Raw genomic sequence first — 27,506 nt, 5'->3', positions numbered from 1 at the left:
GGGGGGGAGGGGCAAGGCAAGAGTACGCTGAACCGACCGCATAGCCGCGCAGAAACAAAGAAACGTCAACAGTCTCTTCCATTCCACGTCTAGGTCCGCCAGCTGCCGTTTGCGTGTTGCTTGTAACGCCTCAGGGTAGGCAACTTATTGGACGCCGCCTGTGGTCACAACCTCTATGTAAGCCACTAAAGACCTGCTCTGTCAATTCAAATGCGTTCATTGTACACTTTAAATAAAGCGTACATGGTATGTATACTTAAATTAATGTATACATGGCCATGTACGCATTTATAAATGGCATACAATGCATGCTTTTGAGTTGACAGAGTGTGTTAGGCCCTCTACCGCGAGCGGCTGCGACTCGTTGAAAGTTTGGCATTTGGAAAACCATCTAGCAACATCTTATCGGCAACACTGCACTGAGTACAGTGCTCTCTTTAGGGATTGTCTGTAATTTACATCCGTTTCTCATATCCATTCGATCATTTTGGCAGATTACGACAGTACGGCGCCTGCGAGACTTCGGGTAGGCCACCCCGCAGTACACGAAAGCACCACAGGCAAGATGTTGCCTATGCATGGGGCGCCATGATACCTCTCTGCAGTGGCTGAACTTAGCAACTTCGCAATGGTAGATAACGAACACACTGGTCGGATAGCGGAAGCCTCAAATATATGGCACCGGAGCCGGGCCCGTCCAGTAAGGCACTTGAGACTCGAAGGTCAGTTATTCGAATCTCCGTCAAAGGGAAATTTTGTCCAACAAGTTGTTCAAGACGCACAAATAGGTAAATGAATGTGGGAATAAAATGGATTGCCTTCACCCTTAACAGTCTTACTCTGGGCTTGACTCGGTACGACGGTGTCTCGTGTATCCACCTCCAAACTTCCGGGTGCAGGGCCAGTGCGGCACTTTGGGTACCGGTTCCGTCTGGGCGGACCTCTCACCAACGGAACCCCAAAAAATATTATCGCCATATTTTGATATGTTGAAGCGCACAAATAGGTATATGTTGCGTGAACAAAATATTTCTTCCAGACTTAAAATTGTTTCTGCCCTCAGCGACGGTGTAGAATGGCTCGTACCCTAGAGGAGCGCCAGTCTGCATCTCGCCTCCATGGTCCACGTGTTTTGAAAAGTGCTGGGGGCGCCATGGGGTAGGCAACCAGTTCGCTAGATTTCTCTATGGGTTCACTCTCAGACCTGTACTGATTTATTTATTTGTAGCTTATAAAGGTTTATATGCAGCAGGATTATTGACTAATTTGTTACTTATTCTGTATCGTTGTAAGTAACTCACTGATAAAAGAAAAACTTTCGTATTGCTGATGAAAGCAGTTGTCAGTAGCATATAAAGGGTTTTACGCAGCAGGAATACTGACAAAAGGTGAAAAAAATCAGTAACAGGATGAGAGTGTTCCCACGCCCCATAGTACTTGTGTAGCTGCGGCTTGTCAGGGATTATCTACAGAGCAAGGACTTGGCTTCTACTTACACCATGGTGACATCGAATATCATGTTGCCCGAAAAAATATCTTCTATACTCAGGTCGGATTAAGCTAACTCTGACCGCCGGAATTGTGGCCACAATTTTGTGGCATTTACGGCTCCGAGCGGACTTTATCTTTTTTCTGCACTCGGTATGATGAAGCTGCATGTGGAGGTGTCAGTTGTAGCAACAACTGTGTAGGTAGCTAGAAAAAGGGACGTCGTCGACGTGTGGGGAGGGGGAGGGCATGGCGGAGTAGGCCAGTAGTATCGTTGAGAGGACCACTGGGTGGTGGGTGTGTTATGCTCGGTACCAGATTTAATTTGTGAGAACGTATGACGTATGATTATGTGCAATTTATTCGTGAAAACAATTTACAATAATCTTTGAACGGTTCAGGTAGAGCTTAGACCCTTGCTTAGACCTTGGGGATGCCCGCGACGACTTGGCCCTCAATGCCGCACTCGTTGGTGCCCCTCCTGATCTTGAACAGACCATCTTTACCCCAGTCGGTGTTCCAGGAGTTGGCGATGAGCCAGTAGGGTGTGCCATTCTCCTCGCCCCAGCCAATAGCCCTGACTGCATGACCACCCAGGAAGGTGTTGCTGGTCTTGGTGTACACACCTGTGCAGGAGATAATCAGAGTGATAGAGTGGCAGAGTGATAGAGCCACCTCAGCCCAGCAGGTAGGCCACCAAGCATACTCTAAGACGACAATCGGATGGTAAACGACACATACCGTCCTTGTAATTGGGGAAGTCGTCGTAGACGCTGAAGGCAACCTCGACGGGTCCGTTAGTCATGATCTCCTTCTGGATGGCCTTGGGGTCGGAGCTGACGGAGTACGCGCTCTTGGCGTAGTACAGGCTCTTCTTGTAGGTGAGGCCAGACGCAGCGCTGCACTTCCTGGTGCACTTGGGGGTGGGGCCTTCGTCGCAGGTGCCGCGGGGGCCGGCGGTGTGGTGTTCGCAGGGCAGGACGGAGTAGTCCAGGCAGCCCTGCGAGAAGAGATAGGGTAAGAACGAGTAGGAACGCGGCCAGCTGTCAGAGGTGGTCTGGTCAGGTGCGGTTCTTACCTCGGATTTGTCGGGCAGGTAGCCACCGGAGACGAGACCCCAGTGCTTGAAGTACTGCCAGGCCATGGCGGGGTAACCACCATTGCAGCCCATACCGCAGATGCGGCAGCAGGATACCAAGTCCTCGGCAGAGAGGCTCACTTGAGTTTTGCCATTGGAGGCGACGCAGACACGGTCGGACATAGCGGTGACGGCAGCGAGAGCCTGCAAAGAGCGTTAGTTAGCGTGGTCCGTCAGCCCATGCCCATCCCATTTTCAGCTCGGCGCCTCATTGAAGTTGAAGTTGAAGCACTGATGGAAGCTTTACTCGAAATCTACTCCAAGATGTTGTTCATCGACTCACCCAGCAAGAGCCACAGCCGCCCTGGTCGCGGACCTCAGAGATGGTCTTGCACTCGGGCCACGCCGTGCGGGCGTCGAATTCGGCGGGGATGTCCTCGTCGGCGATCGCGAGGTGGGGGGCGACGTCCGGGAGGCGCTGGTTGCCTGCGTCGGGGCGGACACCGAGGAGTTTCTTGATGTACTCCGTGGTCACGTGGGGGCCGAAGTTGCGGCCGGCCTGGGGGTGCGGGGATGGGGAGGGTGCGCGTCAGTACTGGTGCAGCCGGGGCAGCGAGAACGGCGAGGAGTAGGGGTACTCACCGTCCAGGTGGTGTTGAGGGAGTTGATGCGGTGGATGGCAGTGTCGGAGAGGAAGTGGGGCTTCTCCAGGGCGGCGGAGAGGGCCACCAGGCCCACCAACAAGAGGGCCACGATCTTCATCCTGTAGCAGAGGGAGGAGTGGTGAGGGGAGAAGGGTGATGAGAGGGTGTTCCGATTGCAAGCATGGCAAGTGGGTAGCGATAACCATCTGCCACGCGTTCGGAGAGATAACGGAGCCCCCACTTTGCAACGTATTGCAATTGGCTTCAATCTGATGGCCGCGCTTTGCTGACAGTTTGCGTGTACCGTGAAGGGGTTGTCCACGTATTGCGTCTAGCGATACCTACTCTCCTCCTCCGGGGCCCATGCCCACATGTCCACGGTGCATCACGTGAGGCAACCATTTTACTTCTTTTTGACGTCACATTTTCTTCATTTTTAGAGTATGCTTTTTTGTACGCTTTGTTTTGAGAAATTAAAAGGCGTGTTTTAAGTTGATTTTTGCCGTTTAAAAATAAACTTAGGCCAGGGCAGCATTAAGATTAAATTAACTTCATACTTAAAATGTGACACGACGCTAGACCCCGCACTGGCGTCACGTGACGTTTTGTGGACGTGCCCAAGGAGAACACTTGAAGTCAAAATAACGTCAAAGTGATGTCATTTTGACCGTTTTCGTCAAAGCATAGTCTTTCTGGAGATGGACTTAGACGTCAAAATGACCGTCAATGACCCTCTTTTGACCCAATTTTGATGTCATGTTCTCGTTGGGTGGGTACGTGGTTGTGACTAAAGCCTAATGTCATTTATGTACCGCATGCAGGCGCGTCTCCGGTTTGCCTTTCCTCTCGAGACCAAGCCCAGAGAACGTGTTAAAATTTTGGCCTGATTTGACGACGCATCTTGATATTACATGCACATGACATTACGCGATGTCAAATTGACGTCAAGGCAGACCACCAAAAGACAAAATTTTGACGCTGACATCAGTTGATATTATTTAGACCAAAACGTGTTCTGTAAGCCGTTGTTGGCGTTGTTGAGCGGCAGAAGGCACGCAAGCCTGCGGTACATCTGTAAAGAGTGCTTCGATGCGACCTACCCGCGCGGTCCTGGTACGTAAAAAAGCATTGCGAAAATTCTCAAAACATTTTCGGTTGCAGGAAGTTACAGCGATGCCCATCCATCCAAATTTTGACTGCAGTTTCTAGTACTGTTCACCACTCATCCCGGCTCGACATTAAATCTTTAAATCAATAGGTGAATCCCTTTTCGTGTCTTTCGTAGAGGACCGGTGCTACTCACATGTTGGAGCTGTGCAGTTCCAAGGAGCCCCGACAGTGAAGAGAGGCTAATCGCCGTCCCTCGGCCCGACCGTTATATACTTGTGGAGCGAGTCGTCTTGAACACTCGAGCTGCAATGCTGTATTACTGTAAGTGCGGAACAGGAGATAAGCATGACAATTGAAATCATGAACTATGCCCCCAGTACAAAAAAAATAAAAATAAAAAAAACACGAAAAATTAATGAAGAATCTTTATATAGGCCTAGTTTTTACTGGCTTCCAATTTCATCCCCCACCTGTTAGCATACCAAGGTATGAAATTTGCGCCTCCCTCCCCCTCTTCTCCCGCCCTCCCCTCCCCTCCCCTGGATTTTCGTTGTTTCCTTCTCCCTGATTCCGCGCCCCCGCAGGACGGTGGCACGCCATTTTGTCCCTCCTCGAGGAATGATTGAATGATTAGAAGCACTCAAGAACGCAATCTCTGCCTGAGACCGTGAGGCGTGTGCCCGGCAATGTCGAGAGGGCGTGCAGAGACACAATAATTGGTCAAAGATAACGAACAACTACTGACGTGTGTGTCCTGATAATTGAGTTCCACAATCAATACCTCTCACAGCAGAGCAGGTATACAAATACTTCGACAAATACATATTTCAGGTATTTAAAAAAAGAAAAAAATTGTGGCTTTGATTAACGACGTGTGGCTTGAACAGAGTGACATATCTTAACCTTGTCTCCAGTTATTAAAGGTGTTAAAAACGACGCTCCATCCCTACACCCGAGCTTCTCGCGGCCCTGTTCTTTGTAAAGGGAAAAGAGCGAGGAGGTGGGGGGGGGGGGAGCACAATCCTTTCGAGACAGTCTTGGGCACTGTCCAAAAATCAGGGCTCGCTTTGTTTTTTCTTATGACTTAAAAGGATTTCTCTAAATTTCAATGCAGTAATACGACAATGTACTGATTTTGAGCATTTTCTTTATTTAAACACTCGATACTCTTTGGTACATGAGATGGACAGTAGGTCGCCAAGGGTCTTTAACAAGCAAGTCATCGCAAAGTGTTGTCAACCATTTGGTCCCGAGTGGGGGCGAAGGTCGGCGTTATTGACGACAGATGACGCGTAGGCAGGTCGGGGATGCGATTACAGCTTGGGGATGCCAGCGACGACATCAGACTCGATGCCGCACTCGTTGGTGCCCCTCCTGATCTTGAAGAATCCCTTGTCACCCCAGTCGCTGTTCCAGGAGTTGGCGATGAGCCAGTAGGGGACGCCGTTCTCCTCGCCCCAGCCAAGCAGCCTCACAGCGTGGCCGCCCAGGTACTCTCCGGTAAGGAACTGGTAGACGCCGGACTTGTAGTTGGGGAAGTCGGCGTACACGTCGAAGTCGACCTCGACGGGTCCGTTGGTCATGATCTCCTTCTGGATGGCCGCAACGCCAGAGACCTGGTAGGCCTTCTTGCCGTAGTGGCGGTCCTTGCGGTAGTTGACGCTCGAGTTCTGGCACTTGCGCGCGCAGCGGGGGGTGGTGCCCTCTTCGCCGCCGCACGGCTTCCTGTCTCCGGTGGTGTGGTGCTCGCAGGGCTCGATGGAGTAGTCCAGGCAGCCCACGGAGGTGTTGTAGTTGCCGCCGGTCACGATGCCGTAGCGCACCCAGTACTGCCAGGCCTCGACGGGCCAGCCACCGTTGCAGCCGTCGCCGCAGGAGTAGCAGCAGGTCAGCAGGTCCTGGGCGGAGAGGTGGGGCTTGACGCGGCCCTTGGAGGCGACGCAGATACGGTCGGATATGGCCTCAACGGCGCCAAAAGCCTGCGCAAAGAGTAACAATTAGTTAGTTGACTGTCGCGCCGAGGCAGCAGGCAGATGCAACAGCGAAAGCTTTCGCTAACGCGTATGCTAACGCCAAGTCTACTCACCCAGCAGGATCCGCAGGAGCCCTGGTCCCTGACCTCGCTGATGGTAGGGCAGTTGGGCCATTGCTCACGGGCGTCAAAGGTCTTGGGGATGTTGTCGCCGAGGAGGTCCTCCTCGCTCACCTCCAGGGTCGGGAGCTGAAGTTCCGCGGGCTTGGGGCCACGGCGGGCACCCAACAGCCTGCGGATGTAGTTCATGGAGATGTCGGGTGCGAAGTTGCGCCCGGCCTGCAGGAAGTTAGAGGATGGCACGTTTAGTCGGCTGGGTCAACCCTCGGGGTCAACCCTCAGGGTCACCGACCGGCATAGGCAGCGCTGCCGCGCCAACGTGGAGCGGATTGACTACCCAGCGCTCGGCAGGCGCTCCGGGTGCACCCACTCCATGGAGTAACGCCTCACTGGAGTAGGCAACGCCATCTCACTCCTGGTGAGCCGGTTTGCCTACCCCGTGATCCGCAGGCGCTAAGGGAGCAGAGTAGGCAGCTCCGACACACTCGTGTGGAGTGGGTTGCCTACCCAGCGCTCGGCAGGCGCTCCGTGGGTGGAAGAGTAGGCAACGCCGCCTCACCCCTGGTGAGCGGGTTTGCCTACCCAGTGATCCGCAGGCGCCCAGGGAGCAGAGTAGGCAGAACCGACACACTCGTGTGGGGGCCGATTTCCTACTCTCGACAGGCGCTCGGAGAGCAGAGTAGGCAGCACAGACAACCGACAGAGTCGTGTGGAGCGGGTCGCCCACCCACCGCTCTGTGGGCGCTCTGTGGGGGGAGCGCGGTGGGATCGTGGACCTTACCTTCCAGGTGGACTGCTGTGAGTTGATGTGGTTGATGGCCGCCTCCGAGAGAGGGTGGTGTGGCATGGAGGTGCGGGCGGCCGCGAGGCCCAGCAGGGCCGCGAGCAGCACGACCGTCAGTTTCATCCTGGACAAGGTACGCGGTCAAATGAGAGGAGAAAAAAACACTACTACGCACGACTGGGTCCGAACCGACACGTTCATAGTATGACTTATATCCCTATGACAGAGCTTTATTTATGCAGCTCGAGTTGGAGTATTATTCATCACAGTCACAGACCTCCTGCGCAATCACTTCTTTTAGGGCCGTTTACAAACTACTCAGACTTTTTAGGGGGAGAGGATAGGCGAATTTGTGACCAATTGTGACAACAGGAGTAAGTTAAAAAGACGTCTACATAGACATCTAAATGGTTTGAAAATAGACCTAGACCAATTTTCGACGTTCTTTAGATGGAACATTTCTGACTGGGGGGTCGAAAAATTGTACAAAATAGCGTGACGTAATTCTTTAACGGCCCGTTATTCTCTCTCGGATGAGTCAGGCAAGGGGAACTTACATGGCTAGTGTCGCGGAGAACGTTGCAGCTTCAGCACCGATGATGGGCTGAAAGCTTTCAAATGCGCCCTCCCCTCGCCCTATATAATCTCGCTCGCCATCTGCCGTCACTGCGCATCATGTTCGACGTGACGAGTGCAGATGGGCCTCTTCAGATAGGCCAGGTACAAGACAGGCGAGAAGACGGCTGACCGTCGGACCGGGCCGGACCGGGGCCCTCATACCCAGACACAATCGCGGCTGGCCTTCGCTTGCTCAGTGCCCAGGGAAGTCCCTTCCGGGAGGGGCGGGGACAATTATCGATGCTTTCTCCAAGACCATGGATATGCCGCACCCCCAAACCAAATTACAAGCAGTGGCTTGCCATCATCACATTTGCCTGTTCGTAACACGTGGAATTGTTCTGAAGTTATCTGGTCATGTTTCGGCGTTTTCGATGTCGAGAGGACGATAGTTGGATAGATAAACCCAGCTGACGTAATTTGCTTGCATACAAAGTTTGTCTCTGGTACCCTGTTAGGACACGCAGCGATAGCGTCTAATTAACAACATGCTTTATCGGCTCCTCAAGATCGACGCGCCAGGACAATGCCACAGCACAGCACATTCCCGACGCCCCCCCCCCCCAAAAAAAAGGGGGGCAGAAGAAGAAGAAAACTTCTAGTCCCTCTTTGAGCTCACATTACCCTCATGTCAGAGACGGACACTTTTTGCAAGTACATTTACGTATCCACAAGCACAGATCTGTCCTTGTGCTTGGAAGAGTATTGCATGCATGTGTCCCGCGCACGTTGTCCTGCCGTATCTCTCCTTCGTATCGTGCACAGAGGAAGGCCATCTAACGCTCCCTTGGGTCTGGAGGAAGGCAGAGCCTCTCTGCGCACTGCACAGCCCTCTTCGCATGTAGGAGAATGTGTGACAACTTGATGTAACGCTGTACAACTACCTGTGCGCTGTCTTCTCCAACACTTTATTGAAGTACAGGAGCCAACACTCAAATATGATTATACTTTTCTGAATTGGGATGAATGGCAAGTAATACACTAAGATATCATTGTCAAGAAGCTATTATTGTATTTGTCACATAAATCAGTACAAACACTTTTCAAAACAAGTCACAACCTAATTTTTTCTTTTTCTTTTTTAAATGTCCACTGAAATAATAAATATTGAGTAATAATAATTTTAACTCATAGGCGCATTTTTAATACTGAGCGCATATATAAGCCAAATAGTTAACCCAAATTTTCAAATAAGTAAAATTGTAAAAACTTGAGATTATTCTCCAAAAATTTGGCAAAAACTAGCTGAAATAAATACTGTTATGGACTGAATAGTCAAATAGGACTGATTGAGATTACAGTTTGGATAGAACTTAAAAAGAATATTGGCAGTGGTCATACCAACTTTAGTAAAAGGATGACACATAAGATTACAATATTTCATAATCATGCTCATTATCACGCGATTGATGCATAGCATAAGCATTCACACTACATAAGTGTAGTTTCTAAAACTAAGTAAGGCAAGCACATTATTGTGGTAATTAAGCCACAGTCAAAAGCTAAAGGACACACAGCATATCACTCTTCTTCACGGTTGTAGACAAATGTAAATGTCACACCAGCTTCAGGTGAAAGTGAAACAGCGTCAGCTTGAGTTTTACCCCTATAAAAATTAAGATTAATTTTAGTTGTAATGTCATAAAAATATTAGGTTATAGTGGCAAAACCTGACTCATAAATACTTACTTCACTTTGAGATCGTCATTAGAAAAGCCATAGCTTTTTACATGAACAGTCAATTCTTTCACTGTATCTCCCAGAATGCCTTCAAAATTTACTGTTAATTTTTCTTTTGTGGGATTGACAGCAACAAGAACTCCTGGGTTCCCACTCTTAGTGCGAGTGAATGCAAGAATAGAATTTCTTACAGTACTGCCATCTGCCTTAGTGGCATTAAGAACAGATATATTGGTTTTGCCAAGCAAAACAGCAACCATAGTCTTCCTAGTTAAAACAAGCTCCTTAAATGTTTTAAGGCGACTCTCTTCTGTTAGATTTTGAGCAGCAACATTTATGCCCACAGAATTGCCTATGGGAATCCACGGTTGAATGGTATCAGACGTGAATCCTGGTGACACAAAAGTAGAATTAGTACAATATCATCATTAAGCATGACACTGAACACAAAAAGTAAATGAATACTCTTTGATTTACTTACCACCATGAGTTGAGGAATCCCAGGGCATAGGGCCTAGAGCCTCCTGGCCAGGATTTTGTACATCTTTTAGCCCTAGCTCATCACCATAGAGAGTTATGGGTGTTCCAGGAAGCAGTAATGATACCATCATCATAGCATCAGCCAAGCCTGGTGAAAACCTTGATGCCAAACGTTGGCTTCCTGTATCACCTAGCTGTATCCATTAAAAAATTATATTATTAACTTTTCACAATTTTTCTCATAGAACAAACTAGCACAATATAGTAAAACTTACAGCCCACACTGGCTTGTGACTTGGAGATCGATCAATAGCACTGAAGATTCTTTTGTTTAAATCAGCAGCGCTGATATTTTGCAAATTTGCCAAAATGTTTGGCGTTTGAAGGAGGTCTCCAGCTGCAGCTGTACTGTTATCTGCTTCTCCGTTGTGTGGGAAGTTAAAAATAGGGAACTCATCTCGTATCAGTAAAATTCTGAAGAGAACATGGGAGGAAAAAAATATAGACAAACAATTAGTTTTTTTGAAGAATAAAACCTGGAGTAGAGACATTTTGGGAAGACTTACTTGTCCTCACTTGTATTGCTGACAACAGATCTAAACTGTTCAACCAACTTGAAAGAATCGTAGAGGTGTGACGTGTACTTGTGATCATAGAATTCGTAGCTGTCATGAGTGGTGCCTGGCTTAGATCCTGGCGGCTCACCTTGAAGCTTCTCATCCTCAAATAGGAATGCAGTTTTCCTGAGTTGGAAACCATCCACTCCAAGAGCCAGCCAAAATTTCAGAATGGCCTGTCAAAGAAACAAAATTAGTAATCTTGCACAAATTATACACTGACATATTCTGAAACTACAAGAGTAAGCCTTACATTGAATTCTTCTTTGACCTTAGGATTACGGAAGTTAAGGTCAGGTTGTCCAGATTCAAATTGATGCAAGTAGAACTCATTTCTCACATCATTCCACTCCCAAGCAGATCCCCCCTTGACACTTTGCTTAATTTAAAATAAAACACAATAAGTAACTTTGCACAAAATATGGATAAATTTTACTTCATTATTCAGTATGACAGGACATACCCAGTTGTTAGGAGGCTGATTAGGTCCACCCTTCCCAGCCGACCAAATGTAGTAGTCCTTGTAGGGAGCTATTTTCTTTACAGAGTCTTGGAACCATTTGTGGTCTTTGCCTGAGTGGTTAGGTACTAGATCCAAAACCAAACGAAGATCTGAAAGAAAAATATTAACTCATGAAATCACAGTTCAAACTTGAAAATTGGAGGAAGGATAAAGCAAATATACCTCTAGCTTTCATATCAGTTAAAAGCTCCTTCAACTCATCCATTGTTCCTATATCAGGATGAACAGCCTTGAAATCTGTGACAGATTCTGGAGACGTTGATGGAGAAGTCGCAAAGATAGAGGACAAAATGACACCGCTCACTCCAAGGTCTTTGATGTAGTCTAGTTTGCTGTGCATTCCTGTGAAAAATGAATAGACAGTCTTAAGTTAAATAACTCTTACAAGCATACACAATTTTCTATAAGTGGTGTAGGAATTTCCTCTTTACCTTGAAGATCACCGATACCATCGGCCATACGAGACCCATCTTTGAATGAGCGAACATTAACTTCATACAAAGGACTCCTTTCCCACCATTGGGCCTTCTTCTGAACAGCACATCTTGGCGCCAGTACAATAATGGCAATAGCTCCTACAAGCATCGCCAGCCACAACAGCCAGAAGAGAGAAAACAAAATCCATCGTGTTCGTACCCAGAAGGGATCATTGGCAAACCGCATCAGCTCCTCCTTTCCCATTCCCACAAAGGCTTGGCGAACAGTTTCAATATCGATCTTAGCATCCCCATTTTGGGAACCAGAGTTTACATACTTCACTTCAGCCTTACTGCCTGGACTTGCCAAAGCTTGGCTCTCTGAGATTTCAACTTCAGCGACATTTTCCTTGCTCTCGTCGGGCTTGAGGAGACTATCTCCAGCCGTTGCACTGTCCTGATTCTCTCGATCGTCACTCATCGTTCTGTTTTCTTCCGATCAATGGGTAAATGTGATGGGAACGTCTAAAACGTTAATGCTTAGGATGATGCAAGGAAGACTGCTAGTAACCACTAACTCTAAAGTCACTTCATGACGAACAAGCCACGGCAATCTTCGTAAACGAGCGGTATGCAGAGTAAGCCTGTGCTGGCGAACTTCCTTCGCTCCCTTCACCCACCCCTTCACCACCGCGACAAATCAATTAAATTGGAGCGTGGGGCGTGGGATCGGCGCCCTCCTCACTCTGCGCTCGCGGACCGCGAACCGCGAACCGCGCAAACGGAGGCTGAGCGTGTGTGACGTCACTGAAAGCGAAGGAAGAATAATTTCTCATACTTGCCACCACAATATTCTTCAGACGACACTAACCAAAAATATACCGAAACATTCAATATTTATAGCCGGTTCACTTATGTTGTTAATTCTCTCTCTCAGATTGGTAAATTATGGTTGCAGATGACACTGTGAACTTACCTCAACCTTAAATTATATATAGAGTAATGTATTTTCCACAAAAATCGAATTGTAGGGATGTTTGACACTGCATAAGCCTACAAAGACCAATCATCTTTTTCCACGTCATATTGCCAAAGTTTTCTCATTATCGTCTTTCCGAGTGGGTGATTCAAAACGTCAGTATTCCGTCTTTTATTTATAATTTTCTCTAGTTTGCTGGAAGTTTTTACCTATAATGTTCTTGTTTCGTTTTGTTACACAAACAGGTTATGTATTATTAAAAATTTTGACAGGTGCCTTTCAATTTGTAATAAAAGTCTTCTAGTTTCTCTAGAGTCGTTCTAATTTTAACGTACTACATAGAATAAATTTTTATTTATTTTTAGAAGTTTTATTTCAAATATTCTCTTCACTTTCAGGATCTACAGCATGCGCAGGGAACTTTTGGCACTGTGTTTACTTCTGGCCCTTACTCCCTTTAGCTGTGCCAATGACTTCCTTTTGAGTAAAGCTGACCGTCAGAAATCTGATGATGATAAGCAGGATGATGAAAATGAAATACACTATAGCCCCGAAGTTCAGGTATAAATAAACATACCATTTTAATTTTGTCTTTAATCATATCAGTAATAAAATTTTGACTACATTGTATCATTCATTCCTTTTTAGGTGGATGGGATTCAAAGTGAAGCAATCAAAATGATTCCAGCCCCTGACTTATCTGGAGGAGATCCACATCAAACCGAAGATGGGTCAGGTGCATCGGAGGAGGAGGATAGTATTCCTCCCGACCTTGCTGCTGCTCTAGCACAGACTAGGCTCCTCAAAAACCTATTTCTTCAGGTTTGAAACACATATTAAACTTGAAAAACCTTTCTTAGTCTCATTATTATGTCTACGTGTTATTTCTTATGCAATCTTTCTTTCTAATCCCCACAGATGAATGGTTTGCCATATGCTGTTGTTTCTGAGCCTGAGGAAGAAACTACTCAAGAGGAAGTTGCGAAGGCAATTAAAGAGTTACCGGAGCTGTTGGAAGAACCACCAAAAATTTTAACCCCAGAGGAGCAAGAAGGTATTAATTTTGTCCTGGATGTATTAATATTGGTGTCTGACATAGTGCATGTTATAATTTCTATTTTATTCCATTTTAAGCTGAGTCACTGTGGACAAAAGCAATGATAACGTTGAACACCACACATCCAAATATGGTTGAAGCATATTCTCAAATAAAACAAGCAGCGAGTCTTGGTCATACCCAGGCAAGATTACATTTGGCATGGTCTGAACTTCTTGGTTCAAATCCCATCCAACAAGACATTGAGTCAGCCAAGAAAACATTTTATGATTTAGCAGAAAATCAAAATATACCTGAAGCACACATGGTTTGCATAGTTCTCTTTTTGTTTTCTGGAGTATCTTTTTTTAAAAAAATTTCTGTGCTAATTTACATCTGAATATTTCAGGGTTTAGGCTTTCTTTTTGCCACTGGTATCTCTGTAAATGCTAGCCAGGCTCGTGCTTTGGTTCATTACACAATTGCTGCCTTAGGTGGCAGTCAGTGGGCAAGGATGGCACTTGGCTACAGGTACTTTGCTGGAGCGACTGTGCCCAATAGCTGTGAGAAGTCATTGGATTTTTACAGGAAGGTGGCCAATAAAGGTAGGTTGAAAATAATTTTTGTATTCTGACAATATGACTTATAAGTCAGATAGATAAATCTATCTAATTTTATTTCCCATTACTACAGTGGCAGAAGATGTTTCTCTGTCTGGTGGTGGCATGGTTCAACGTGTTAGACTTTTAGAAGAGGCGGAGAATCCTGGTTATAATTCTGGAATTCTTGATAAAGATCTTATTGATTATTACCAACTGCTGGCTGAAAAGGGAGATGTTCAGGCCCAGGTGGGTGTCTTAAAAATATTTGAAATGAAAATTTCCCACTGCACCATACTACTTCCATCTTTATTTTGATTTTCAGGTTGGGCTTGGTCAGCTTCATTATCAGGGAGGACGGGGAGTACAGCAAGATCATCTACAGGCTGCTAGATATTTCATGCAAGCCGCTGATGCAGGAAATCCAGCAGCAATGGCATTTCTGGGCAAGGTAGTACTATCGTATCAAAAATATAAACTGTAAGTTTTTGTGGATATTTCAAAAGTACCAAGCAAAATTCTCTTTGCAGATTTATCTGGAAGGTAGTGATATGATCAAACAAGACAATCAAACGGCATTCAAGTACTTCAAAAAAGCTGCTGATCAGGGTAACCCTGTAGGTCAGAGTGGACTTGGTCTGATGTACTTACATGGCAGGGGAGTTCAGAAGGATTATCAGAAAGCTCTCAAGTATTTTACTCAGGCTGCAGATCAGGGTTGGGTGGATGGACAACTTCAACTTGGAAACATGTACTTTAGTAAGTCATCTTGCCATAAATGTTAATATAATCTTAAAAGGAAACCAGGATTGTTAGAATGTCTTCTTATAAAGTAAATTTTCACAGGGCCCTAGTCATATTTTTTTTTTCTAATTATCTAATCTATAAAGAATACCTGGCTTAAAATACTAACTCATGTGTTTCTGTAGGTGGTCTTGGTGTTAGAAGAAATTACAGAATGGCCAACAAATTATTTGCTTTGGCTTCTCAGTCAGGCCATGTGCTTGCATACTATAATCTTGCACAAATGCATGCAACTGGTACCGGCATGTTGCGATCATGCTCTATGGCTGTAGAGGCAAGTACCTCTGTTCTGTTTAAAATGTGAGATGAAGCAGTGAGGTATGTTTTCTCATGGTATACTATAAGCTGCCCAATTTTTTTGCAGCTTTATAAAAATGTTGCTGAGCGTGGTAAATGGGGTAACCGACTGATGGAGGCACACTGGCACTACAGACATGGTCATTTCGAAGAGGCATTTGTAACATATGCGCTACTTGCTGAACTTGGTTATGAAGTTGCCCAAGGCAATGCTGCCTTTGTACTTGATAGAGGTAAAATGAAAATATACTCTCTTACGCTTAACTTATTAATTGTACTTGTAAAATCTTTAACAGTCCCCCCAAAAAATAAAAATAAAAATGTTTGCAGGTGAGGTTTTGCCTCTTTTCTCAGGCCAGGAAGAAATGTTTGTGCGTGCTCTCATGTATTGGGGAAGAGCAGCAGCTCAAGGGTACTCCGCTGCACAAGTTAAACTCGGAGATTATCATTATTATGGGCTTGGAACACCTGTAGACTTTGAATTGGCAGCTTCCCATTATCGTCATGCTTCTGATCACCAGCATAATGCTCAGGCTATGTTTAATCTGGGTTACATGCATGAACAAGGACTTGGCATGCAGCAGGTAATTTTAATTTTCAAAGACCATTTCAATTTCTCTGAACTATTAGCATTTGTGTATTCTCAAATCTCTTTGTTGATTGTTCTTCTTTTTTTTTTTTAGGACATTCACTTAGCGAAACGTTGTTATGACAGAGCAGCAGAAACAAACAACGATGCAAAAGTGCCTGTGTACTTAGCACTTATGAAATTATCATTTATTTTTGGTCTTAAATACTTTGAAGAAGTAAGTATAGAAGAACCATAACTTCCTTACTCTTAATAAATTAACAGTAACACTGAATCGTAAACTTTAATTTCAGATTGAATGGCAGGATTGGTTTTTCTTATTCAATCTGAATAAAATGCTTGGGCCATACTGGGATCTCTACCTCATTACAGCGCTACTTGGGCTTCTTATCATTATTGTCCGTTATCGAAGACCTCAACCTTGAAGCCAACCCCCACCGCACTGTTTCTTTGAAAATTTAATTCTGTTCAAAACAGGTTGCTTTGTTTTTTCTGCCTTATTTGACTTAAGACATAAGTAATGTACCCAATAATTTGTTGGTTTAAATAATGTTTGTTGTGATGAGGTGAGCACTGATCTATTTTCATAATTACTGAAATTTTTGCTCATTGTACAAATGTATATAATTACATGAAAATACTTTGTACATATCTACAATTTTTCTAATAGTATGAGCAAGGTTGTGGTTTAAATGGCCCCCAAAAAAGAAAAGAAAGAAAAAAAAAGATGCATTCCATTGGGCTCAAATTCCTTGGGTTTGTTTAGATGTTCCTGTTTTCTTCTTTTATTCAACTGGTACATTTAATTTTGTGGAGAAGGGACAAAAGTTGTTCTGTATTACATAATTCGTGGGAAGCAGATATTTATTAATTTTTTGCCCTAGTCATTGTGATAATGTTTTCATCATGTCAAGTATGATACTGGAAGTTATTGATCATCTTGGTATTGAAATTGAGTGCTAAATTGAGAAATTTCATGTACCTCACAGGTTTCAAATTTGATTGTTGTTCAGAGTATTTTGAAACTTATAAACAGTATTTGGAAGTTAATTTTGCTTGACATTTGTCCTGTCCTTTGTAAATTTAGAGTCATGCTACATAAGACTGATGTTCCCCTCCCCACCCCTGCACTTGAGGTACTTGATTAAGCATCTGTATTACTGTGTTGTGGCTTTTGCACTCTGTCCAGATTCAGACCCTTCTGTGAATGGTCCTGTTCAAGAAGGGCCTCCTTAGCTAGTAAGGAGAGATTGCATAGCTATGCGAGTTAAACGGCCAGGAGTTGACATTCAATTGTGATAATTGCCAATAAGCAAATAAAATAAGTTGTGCAACCCTGATCTTGGCCTAATTGTGTGATCCTTGTGAAAGACTACCGGTACATAAAAAATAGCATACATGTTTTCTTAATTTTTATATTAAAGTAGTTCAAACAACTGGTGCAGCATCAGGTTTGCTTGCCTTAACATCACTTGATGGAACAAGAGGAAGACTTTCTTCCTTGGGCTCCACCACAGATACATTGTCAGGCAGAGGCTTCTTGGGTCCAGTCTTGCCATTGGGATCCCAGGGCAACATAATTTTAACCTTAATTCCCAGGACACCTGAAAGGATTGAATATATTAGACAACAGTCAGATGGGGCTTCAGATTCAAATTAAAATGACAAGATACATACCTTGCCTAAGGAGCACGTGACGAGTAGCTGTGTCAACATAGTCATTGGTGGGTTCACCACTGTGGATCATAAGACCATCAACGAACTTCATGGACTTGGCACGCTGTCCCCTCAGCTTGCCAGAGACCACCACCTCGCAACCCTTGGCACCGCTCTCCATGATAAAGCGGAGAACACCATAGCAAGCCCTGTGGAAAAGATGACGCTTAAACAAGTTTCATGGCATCTGAACAGAACACATTGCTGGCAAGAATAAATGTTGGTGGCTTTGGACTACTAGTGATAATATAAAATATAATACCAGTCAGAAGGCCACACCTTAATATTGGCCCGTTAAGAAAACAACTAGCTTAAACCAGCAAGATGTCAAGCAACAGAGCCCTTTCATAGCAACACAATTTAACTTACCTCCTGACAGCAAGACCACCAATCAGCTTGTATCTGAGGGATTCAGCCTGAGCAATGGCGCACAGACCACGGGTAGCAACCTTCTCGGCATACAATTCAACCTGTTATCCAAGGAAGGAGACAATTAGGACCCACCAGGACTCCTTAAATCAGACTAAAAATGTAGAACTAGGAGAAGGGTCCTCCCCATACATTTTGACAAGTCTTCTAGGACAAAAACATTCCTCAGCGGTACAAGATGCTATAATGACCAGTGAAAACTTCTTACTTACAGAGTTCTCGGGGAAGTTGAACCTCTTCTGCACAACGGAGGTGAGCTCACGGATGCGTCTGCCCTTCTCTCCAAGAACGTTTTGGGTGCGAGTGGCCATGATAATAATTTCAGTGCGGGAGGGGGTCACACGGACCTCCACGCCGGAGTAACCATCCTCAGCGAGCTCACGAGTCAAGAACTCGTTGAGCTCAGCTTTGAAGACTCCGTCTCCGACGAACTAAAACAAAATAACAAGGGGATTTTGGTTAAGACACAACACATACGAAGAGAACGAATTTTCCAAAGTGGTACACGCCGAACTCCAAATACAGTCCGAGGAAGTCACTTTGAAAGTGCCCGTAGGAAAATATTGGTACAGACAGACAAGAACATGTGTAAACAGAACTATTACAAAGGTTAGGTTATGTTGTTCACCGGAGGATAGAACATGTTTAAACTGTGAAAAGCAAAAGATAAAGGGTAAATTCCATAAGAGAAAACTCCGAAAAGTTACTACATTACAATAATACAGAGTACATCGGTAATTTACAACATTATGTTGAACACGTACTCCATGTCGGTGGGTGCCAAGCCCGGTCGAAATCCGAAGTCATCGGATAAATAAAGCCGAATGGGAGCATATACACACTTCAAAATAAAGTGGTACGGTTAAAAGAAATTCTTAAAAATCTTTCCGTGGGTACAAAGTCCTGAAATTTTCAAATATTACCTTTCGTTTCTTTGAAATGGTGGTCGTCATTTTGCTCAATGCACTGTGCCGCACATGAAAGACCACTCGGAAGAGGAAGTTGTCGGAGAACGAACACAGCCTTTCAGAAATGCTCTGGAAATCTCGAATACATAAATGTTACCAACCCTGAAATGTGTACCGCATTCATGACGAAATTTATATGGGAAGTTTTGCAAGTTTTTGTTTCTCCAAATTTGACAGAATAGCTCTAAAACCTAAATATTAAGTTTAAGATAAGGCAAATATTAAATATTTTTTTTCATAGCTAGGGTTGGCTACAGTGCATGTTGTTATTGTTTTTTTGTTGTTTGTTTGGAGTTTAATTTCGAGCACAGCAGCGACATCTGGTGTCGTGTACTGTCTTTTGCATGTGACTTCGTTTCGCGGAGTGACTGGTGTCGGTTGTACTCACGCGCTCCCGCCCGCTTCATATCGTTTGATGGATATTCGTAATTGGTAGATGTCGAATAGTTCCGTCAAGATGAATGGTGAAATTACGAATTCGCCGAGACGCAAGTCTCGGACTGAAATGGCAGCAAAAGTGACGGTTGTCCTAGGTGCTCAATGGGGCGACGAAGGCAAGGGGAAGGTCGTTGATATGCTTGCAACCGACGTTGATGTTGTGTGTCGGTGTCAGGTAAGTTTCTAATTCGTTTCAAAATTATGGCCTTAGTCTGTGAACTGCTCTGCATGCCTTTTTCATTTTGTACGATCATTAGTCACGCCCTCCTACTTTCCTCTCCATTGTCGGCCGGAGATGGAAACTCAGCAATGTGCTCAACTTCGTTATCAATTGTGCAATGAAATTATTGTAACTATTCGTCGTCCAAATCGTTAGTTTTTTCTATCTGTGTGCCTGAAGCTTACTCATTTGGTAAAGACTAACTTTATTATCTTACTATTTGCTGTCACGTTCTTTGACAAGTTCTTTTTAATGTACACTTTGATTGTCGTTTGTAACCTAAAAAAAATCAATTTAAGTTTTTCGGCGAGGGCCGCATATCTTGTTATCCCAGACATTACGGTTCTCCTAGAGGTTAGATGAAGTTTTAATCAAAAAATTTCATATGCTCTCATTCACAGCTTTGTCAAATCAGTGGATATTCACTTTTTTTATAAGAACGGGATTCTCTTTGCTTGAAGGCTTGAAATACTTCCAAGTTGGAAGTTTGACTCATTCAACATTAAATCTATGTGTGTGAATAAACCTAAATTTACTCTGTGATTTAGAAAACTTTATAAGGCAGAGTAGTTTTTAAATTTCTGTAGTTCTCAATTTTCTATAGGAGGAAATTTAATATGGTACGATGTTAGTGCAGTAAATAGTTGTAATATTGGAATCATGCAGTATTTGTTGTATCAAAAAAATTTCTTGAGCTTTTGCCAACCAGAGAAAGTCTTTGGACACTTGTTGGAAAGAGGGTGCCAAGTGTGCCAAGGGACTGTACAGACTAGAAGAAACTTGACCTTTCTGTTGTTCTGTGTTTAACACACGTTCTTACTACCACCACTGATGCTCTTGTAAAACGTAGTTTGTATCTTCTGCTTTTTCTTTTGTCAGGGAGGAAACAATGCAGGCCACACTGTTGTGGTGGGAGACAGGGAATACGACTTCCACCTCTTGCCCAGCGGTATCATCAACCCCAAGTGCAAGTCTGTGATAGGTACGTATGAATAGCCAAGCAACTTTTGCATTCATTTACTTTATGATGACGCCAGTCCTGCCCTCCCCTCCACTCCCTTCCCCGCACGCGGGCTGCGGTGCACCTCGGTGACATCCCTCCCGCATGCCGCTATATTGAACCGCGGTGTGGCTCGGGGCGTACGGCTCCGCACAAGGCCCGACCACAGCTTGGAAAATTGAAAGTAATGTCGTGAGCGAAGCCCGACCTTCGATGCGCCGGTTGGAAGCCCCCCCCCTCTCTCTCTCTCTCTCTTCCTTTGATATTTTAATTCCTTTAGATACCGTCAAGTGATTGGGTGGGCCGAGCGCGGGTTTGTTCGTACCCAGCTTTCTGGCGTAATCATTTTATCCCATAGGGGCGCCGCATCCCTTCTTTGGGCCTTCCATGTGCATTCCCCTCGCGTTTCGGTCCGGGTAGTTGGGCCGTACCGCACGCGATCTGTTTGTCCGTTTCGAGCCGAACACAAACACCCCACCCTGAAGAATGAAACGACCTGGCTAATACTGGGCCGACGCCAAACGCGGCACGGGGCGATGCGAGCTATTATTACAGGTCCGCGCTCTTCACCCTGCCTCTCCCCCGGGCGGGCGGGGGCGGGGGCGGTCGGTCGCGGGAGCGGGAAACGCCTGCTCTCAGTCCGTGGCCGCGACTTGAAGCGTCATGGCAGTAGAGATAGCGAGGCTCTAGCCGCCCGATTGATGCCCGTCCGGTCACTGCCCTTCGCGATGCCCCCACCCCACCTTACCCCACCGCACCTTACCCCACCCCACGCGTCGTCTCTTCGCCCCGCCCATTCGTTGACCACATTAATCGCGAGGGAAGTCCAACAGTGTTCCTGTTGCATTTAAATATTTTTCTGTTAAAAAATAAAAATAAAATAATAATCCTTCGGCATTGTTGTCTGGCAGGTAATGGTGTTGTGATTCACCTCCCCGGACTCTTTGAAGAAATTGAAAAAAATGAAGCCAAAGGTCTCATTCACTGGAAAGACCGTCTACTCATATCGGACCGCGCTCATATTGTCTTTGATTTCCATCAAGTGAGTGGTCTTGTTTTGTTTTTCATACTGTCAATGCAAATGAATTCTCTCACCCCCTTGATTTTTTTTCTCACCATTTTTTATTGATATATATTTAGTAATTTCTCTATCTATCTTATGATTGTAGCAAGTTGATGGGCTTCAGGAGCAGGAAAAGGGCAAAAAGTCGCTTGGCACCACCAAGAAAGGTATTGGTCCAGCATACTCATCAAAGGCCACTCGAAATGGTATTAGAATAGCAGATTTGTTGGGTGATTTCAGTCTGTTTTCTGAAAAGTAAGTGATACTTATCAGTCAACCTTCAATATTGTTATATGAATTTTAAATGTAACTTTGCTTCACTAGGTTCCAAACCTTGGTAGCACACTACCAACGGATGTTCCCAGATTTAATTGTGGATGTCCCTGCAGAGCTCGAACGGTATAAAGTTCTCGCCGAACGTGTTAGACCTTTGACTTGTGAAACTGTATCATTTCTTCATGATGCCTTACGTCAACACAAAAAAATCCTTGTAGAAGGTGCCAATGCTGCAATGTTGGATATTGATTTTGGTTGGTTGTAATTTTTAAGTTTATCAGCATTTTAGTGTAGTTTTTAAATAGTTGATCCATTCTAAGAGGCTCTTTTTTTTTATTCATGCAATCCAGGAACTTACCCATATGTCACATCATCAAACTGCAGTATAGGTGGTGTTTGCACGGGTTTGGGAATACCGCCAGTCAGTATTGGAACTGTTGTCGGTGTTGTGAAAGCTTACACAACACGTGTTGGTGATGGCCCGTTCATGACAGAGCTAACTGATGTATGTCAGTTTGTATAATTTATTTGAAACTTACAACAAGTGATTGATTTAATACTTCTTAGGTGTATTTTTACATTTACTTAACCATATTTCTAGGATATTGGAGCTTTGCTCCAAAGCAGAGGTCATGAAATTGGAGTGACAACTAAGAGGCCAAGACGTTGTGGGTGGTTGGACATACCACTCTTAAAACACACCACTCTTGTGAATGGCTACACTCAGTAAGTGCATCTAAGGAGGTTTCAAAATTATTGGAAATTATGTAAAAATGTCCCTTTTTACAAAATCTTTCATTTCTGTAATTTAGGTTGTGTGTGACCAAACTCGATATCCTTGATGTACTACCTGAGCTGAAGGTTGCAGTGGCCTACAAGAAAAATGGAAAAGTCCTTGATTATTTCCCCTCAAGCACAGCTGAACTTGCCACCGTTGAGGTAACTTAATTAAAGTTTCTGAACTTATTTTACTGCTAAGCTGATTTCCTTTCACATTGGTGTCTTTTTTTCTCCCCCCCCCCCCCCTCTTTTTTTAATGTTTGTTTTGTAGGTTGAATATGTGACACTACCTGGATGGATGACCAGCATTGAAGATGTCAGAGATTTTGAACAACTTCCCGAGAATGCTAAGAACTATGTTCGGAAATTGGAAGAGCTTGTGGAAGTACCCAGTAAGTGATATGTGATTGTACCTATTTATGATTATCCCTACTCCCCCTTTAAACATTATTAATTCTAATTTTCTTCCTTTCTTTTTCCTTTCAGTTCGTTGGATTGGAGTTGGAAAGGGAAGGGAGTCCATCATTAATGTTTTTTAAAGTTTTTAATCTTGCAGTAAAGGGCTACTCACCTGCTGCCTAGTCCTTCATCTAGAATTTGGAAACCTGTAATATGTGTGGTCAGTCTGTTGTTTTGAGACTGTAAATTAAAATGCTAGAGCTGGAAAGAAGAGGATTTTTTGAGCTTTTATGCCTGTGTGAACTAATCAGATTCATTAGAATATGATCCATCTATCCATGTGACATGTGGTAGCTATGGGTTAAACTAATTATTCTCTGGATTGGTTTGTATCCTCATCTGTTCGGTGTAATAAATTGTAGTTCCTCTAGTAAAGGTGTAATTTAACTGGTATTAAACTGACGTTACTAGTATCCATCCTCGCTTCAAACATGACTTGTGCCAGATGCAGTAAACTATTAAGTTAAAGTGTTTTCTGTTATTTTCATGGTTCAGTATGAATTTTCTGAGAGAATGCATATTTGCAATTTTTATACAGCCTGTATCGATCGACCCAATTTGTTGAAAAATACCTCCATAATTTGTATGAAATGTGTAACTGCTGTGGCCTATATTCTCTTCACCACATCTCAGTTTGAATTGGATTTTTTAAGAATACTATTTTATATTATGTTCTTAAATAATGAAATTAACACTAATTTGGTGCATTGTGAAGTGCATCAAACAGTGCTACTCTTGTGTATTATGATGCTACTGTATCAGTACTTCCATGGTGCCTTACTCTTGTTTCCATTGTTTTTGCCATGATAACCTAATATTTTTATCATTTGAAAAAAAAGTATTTTTTTAATAAATGTATTCTCTGCATTTGAAATCCTGTAACTTTAAATATACTTCAAAATATTTGTTGAGTCCAAAAATCTGAAATAAGTACATTTCTGTGATACACAAGAAACAGAACTCTTCCATGGGCCTTAAATTTTACTTTTTGAGTTTTGACTGGTAATTTTATGCTTTGTGGATCTGATAGTTTGCTCAAGTTTTAAACTTGTGTCATGGAAAGCTTTTGCATTTCTGGTTATCTACTTAATCTAATTGTGTACAAACACCAACTAATGATGGTTATACTAGTTGATATGTTGTCTGGTATTGTTATGGACTGCTGTATGTCAAGGCATATACTTGGTGGGTGTTTCTCTTGAAGTATTGCATCTCTGGTGGTTTGTCAGTGTGTACGGAGACAATGTAATCGGTCTATATTTTTAGCCTTGGTTTTTTCATTGTGAAGCCCATGCAGGCCATAGGGTGCTAACTTTTCACGACCAATAGGTGGGATTTGAATAAGAATGTGTACACATCTTTGTGAACTCACTGCATGGTGATGTGTGAGACCTGTTTCACCATGATTTATTCACTCAATTGTTATTGCTTTGTTCATGTTGTTTAGTGGTACATTTCTTTTATTTTGTCACTATCAATTTTGTTTTTAATGTGCATAGGGTGGGAATTTCTTTTGTGGCACATGCAACTGTGGTCCCTTTTTTTTCTAAGGGTTGTCAAAAATGTATTTGGGATCTGCACAAATAAACAGTTCTCAGCCAGCTGCTGGCAGCACCAATACACCTTTGGAATTATTTATACCACATGATGTGAATGGTATCTAGACGTGATGTCCATTGTTGGGGCGGACTGTTTGCTAGATGCTAGATCGCATGGGTCCGCGCGGAGCGGAACTGAAACAGATATCGGATAAGAGATGGGCTATCTTTCGGATCGGTTCGCTCCGAAGCTGTCGGGCATCGAGGTCGATTGAAGCGGCGTGGACACGGCGTGGCCTGCCATACTGCCGTTGGCTTCCGTAGAGGCGAGAGCCGTCACGGGCGAGCGGCCGCGCCACGAGCCACGACGCTGCTCGGGGCGTGCCAACACCACCGTTGCGCTGTCAGGAAAAGGGCATTAATGCCGTTGACAGCACAAATGAATGTCCCACCTCGCGCAAGGTCGCCCACCCCCAGCTAAAAATTATCCATTTCCTAATTAGGTTTCCATCCATTAAAAAATAGTTGCTTTTAAGTTTGAAGTACAACCAATAGAATTCTATGCTGAAATCGGTAAAATAAAACAATAAAACCAACTGGGGAGAAGGGGGGGATTGAGACCTTGGTCGGGAGCAGGGGGTGGGGCTGGGGGGTGCAGGCTGGCCCGCTGGCCCAGTCCTCTTTAATGATCAATACTAGCCCCCCTCCCCTTCTCTCCTCTCTCTTACCCCTCCCCCTCCCTTTTCTTTCGGAGGACCCTGCCATGGGCCAGGCCAAGCCAGCCATGGGGCCAGGGCGCCGATGATGTGCGCATGCGCAGACCCCTGCCTTGCCGCGGTGCTGCAAGTTGCAGTGCCCCGCCCCTCCTCATGGCTCCCGCCCCATGGCCTGGCGGACCCATGGCGCTCCCCTCGGCAGGCTGGCCTGGCCCATGGCACGGGCTGAGTGCGCCTGGCTCCGCCGGGTGTCGAGGTCTGGAGGGCTGGCCGCCCGTGCGCCGCACCGCGAGCAACCCGCGATACGTAAGACGTGTGTAGTGGACGGGGCCTGACGGGCCTGACGCGCACCCAGGGCCTGAGGCTGAGGCCCAGGCTCCTCCAGGGGTCCCCCCGGCGGGCCCCCCCGGCCCCCCCGGGGCCCGCATGCCGCCCCAGGGCCCCCCGGGGCCGCAGCCCCAGCCGGCTGAGAGGGTAGCCGCAGCTGCCATGTCCGCACCTGTCTCCGCACCTGCCACAGCCCCCGACCACCGGCAGCAGCTGGCTGGCGACGACGGCCTCGCATCGCTGGCCAGCCGGGTGGCCAACGGCAGCAGCGATGTCTACGACCAGTCTGTGCTCCGGAGGCGGAGGGACCCTGACGGCGACCAGGTATTCAGAACCTACAAGGCCCTTTACCCGGCCAAGGTCGTACTGCTAGTACAAGATGCTGACTCCGTTTCGATAATTTTGTGTTAGGTGTTCTGTCCGCCGGAAACTGCGTCCCCCGTCCAGGATGGCGCTAAGGGAGTGTCGTCGGCGTCCTCCACGCCGGGCAACAACGGCTATGTCCAGGGCAAGGCTGCGGTGTCTCGCCGCGACGAGGAAACCCGACCGGTTGAGAGGGAGGCCTCGGAACTCGGCTTGTTGGACGCAGTCGACGCCAAGCAGCCCAAGCTCCTGACCTTCGACGACGTGCCTCAGCACCTACAGTTCAACCCCTACATCGTGACGGGCTACCGGCCCATGTCCAACTTCTGGGGCTCTTTGCGCAGCCTCTTCTACCTGCACAATGAGACCGTCAACATCGTGACGCACGGTAAGCACCCTGGTTGCATCCCGGCTGAGCCCGGCCCGGGACCGGGAGCTGTTCATGAGGAATACTTGCGGTGCTCGACTGCTCTGCTGTGCTGCTTGGTACCGCTAGCTAACCCCGAAGTAAATCAAATCAGTCGATTACCATGGGGGATCCCAAGTTAATTTGTCAGTTTTGCTTGTTTCCTGGGATTGTTCACTTAATTTGACTCAAACGAGGGTTTAGACAACTTCAAGTGCCTTGTTCGCTGAATGCTGTGCTGCGCCGCTCGCTACCCCATCCACATTCCACAACCCAAGAACTCACATGCAATCACGAGTCTGTAGAGTGTTTTCACCCCCTCGCGCGCTCAATCAAGCACTCAACTCCAGTACCAAGGTGGAGAAAATTAATGGAACTGTCTTAAGAAAAATCGACCTGAAATTATTGCATGGCTCTGCCCTTTTCAACCGCACTCAACTAATGACGATGCGGCGGGGTGACGTCAGTCGAGTTTTCGACGCGGGAGCTTCCAGGAAGAACGTCGCCGTCATTTGCTTTACGAAATTTCAAAGTTCAGCTCGGTTCAGCCATTGCAAGCTCCCCGTAGCGCCTGATAGGTAGGCAACAACTTCCCTGCGGTGCATGCGCGTACTGCGGGGTGGCCTACCCCGAGTCTCGCAGGCGCTTTGCTCCCGTGAATTTGCCGAAGGAACATGAGAAAAGCGGACGCACTTTCTGTCTGACCGATCCCCAAGCCTGCCACCCCCAGAACGTTAACAGGCTCTTCTCGGGTCTTGGTCGTCGACCTCTTGGGTGCCAGAGGTACCGTCGTGGTCAGTGAAGGGAGAGTGGGAGAGTAGTCCCGGTTCCGCCAGAGCGGGCGACGCGCTGAGCTGAACCCACGCACCGGGGCGCTCCGGGACCTCCGGGACCACCGGGGCGGGACATGAGGCAGAACTGGGGCAAACAACTGTAATGTCTCCAGGCCCGCCGCGAGGCCCGCCGCGAGGCC

The 27,506-nt window shown here is 45.7% G+C and overlaps 7 protein-coding genes across 7 annotated transcripts in view; 3 read left to right on the top strand and 4 right to left on the bottom strand.

Moving 5' to 3' along the window:
- Nucleotides 1-1,831: 1,831 nt before the first annotated feature.
- Nucleotides 1,832-4,655, bottom strand: LOC113203232 (cathepsin B). The gene is made up of 6 exons (XM_026417812.2): nt 4,514-4,655; nt 3,209-3,329; nt 2,910-3,125; nt 2,567-2,770; nt 2,230-2,488; nt 1,832-2,114 (listed from the first exon to the last, which is right to left on the bottom strand). Coding segments are annotated over exons 1-6 (1,008 nt in total). The 5' UTR covers nt 4,516-4,655; the 3' UTR covers nt 1,832-1,908.
- Nucleotides 4,656-5,447: 792 nt separating this feature from the next.
- LOC113203141 (cathepsin B) lies at nt 5,448-7,921 on the bottom strand. The gene is made up of 4 exons (XM_026417663.2): nt 7,754-7,921; nt 7,194-7,320; nt 6,407-6,631; nt 5,448-6,299 (listed from the first exon to the last, which is right to left on the bottom strand). Coding segments are annotated over exons 1-4 (1,020 nt in total). The 5' UTR covers nt 7,756-7,921; the 3' UTR covers nt 5,448-5,633.
- Nucleotides 7,922-8,801: 880 nt separating this feature from the next.
- On the bottom strand, nt 8,802-12,308 carry LOC113203224 (probable maltase). The gene is made up of 9 exons (XM_026417806.2): nt 11,546-12,308; nt 11,277-11,456; nt 11,055-11,203; nt 10,845-10,970; nt 10,541-10,767; nt 10,250-10,448; nt 9,976-10,168; nt 9,504-9,885; nt 8,802-9,420 (listed from the first exon to the last, which is right to left on the bottom strand). The coding sequence occupies exons 1-9, from the start codon at nt 12,009-12,011 to the stop codon at nt 9,336-9,338; spliced, it is 2,007 nt and encodes a 668-aa protein (XP_026273591.1). The 5' UTR covers nt 12,012-12,308; the 3' UTR covers nt 8,802-9,335.
- A 368-nt stretch (nt 12,309-12,676) lies between these two features.
- Nucleotides 12,677-17,174, top strand: LOC113203223 (protein sel-1 homolog 1). The gene is made up of 14 exons (XM_052269992.1): nt 12,677-12,781; nt 12,908-13,070; nt 13,158-13,331; nt 13,428-13,563; nt 13,644-13,873; nt 13,955-14,150; nt 14,239-14,393; nt 14,470-14,595; nt 14,675-14,903; nt 15,074-15,222; nt 15,313-15,478; nt 15,576-15,829; nt 15,929-16,051; nt 16,128-17,174. Exons 2-14 carry the CDS (start codon nt 12,918-12,920, stop codon nt 16,257-16,259), a joined length of 2,223 nt encoding a protein of 740 aa, XP_052125952.1. The 5' UTR covers nt 12,677-12,781; nt 12,908-12,917; the 3' UTR covers nt 16,260-17,174.
- A 57-nt stretch (nt 17,175-17,231) lies between these two features.
- Nucleotides 17,232-19,063, bottom strand: LOC113203226 (40S ribosomal protein S3-A). The gene is made up of 5 exons (XM_026417807.2): nt 18,903-19,063; nt 18,192-18,410; nt 17,920-18,020; nt 17,512-17,699; nt 17,232-17,438 (listed from the first exon to the last, which is right to left on the bottom strand). The coding sequence occupies exons 1-5, from the start codon at nt 18,930-18,932 to the stop codon at nt 17,263-17,265; spliced, it is 714 nt and encodes a 237-aa protein (XP_026273592.1). The 5' UTR covers nt 18,933-19,063; the 3' UTR covers nt 17,232-17,262.
- Nucleotides 19,064-19,259: 196 nt separating this feature from the next.
- Nucleotides 19,260-24,801, top strand: LOC113203231 (adenylosuccinate synthetase). Its single transcript, XM_052269993.1, has 10 exons — nt 19,260-19,560; nt 20,485-20,587; nt 21,517-21,647; nt 21,775-21,923; nt 21,993-22,198; nt 22,295-22,449; nt 22,546-22,670; nt 22,757-22,883; nt 22,996-23,116; nt 23,211-24,801. The coding sequence occupies exons 1-10, from the start codon at nt 19,384-19,386 to the stop codon at nt 23,261-23,263; spliced, it is 1,347 nt and encodes a 448-aa protein (XP_052125953.1). The 5' UTR covers nt 19,260-19,383; the 3' UTR covers nt 23,264-24,801.
- A 799-nt stretch (nt 24,802-25,600) lies between these two features.
- LOC113203248 (progestin and adipoQ receptor family member 4) overlaps nt 25,601-27,506 on the top strand; it is an 11,166-nt gene continuing 9,260 nt past the window's right edge. Inside the window, exons 1-2 of the mRNA XM_026417832.2 lie at nt 25,601-26,088; nt 26,176-26,515. Of these exons, the coding sequence (XP_026273617.1) occupies nt 25,864-26,088; nt 26,176-26,515 (565 nt within the window). The 5' untranslated portion in view covers nt 25,601-25,863. The remainder of the gene's footprint in view (nt 26,089-26,175; nt 26,516-27,506) is intronic.

Source organism: Frankliniella occidentalis, unplaced genomic scaffold (assembly GCF_000697945.3).
Source record: "Frankliniella occidentalis isolate FOCC.00 unplaced genomic scaffold, Focc_3.1 Scaffold107, whole genome shotgun sequence".
NCBI lineage: Eukaryota > Metazoa > Arthropoda > Insecta > Thysanoptera > Thripidae > Frankliniella > Frankliniella occidentalis.
Note: the sequence above shows the minus strand (reverse complement) of the source record. Positions and strands in the feature narration are given on the sequence as shown.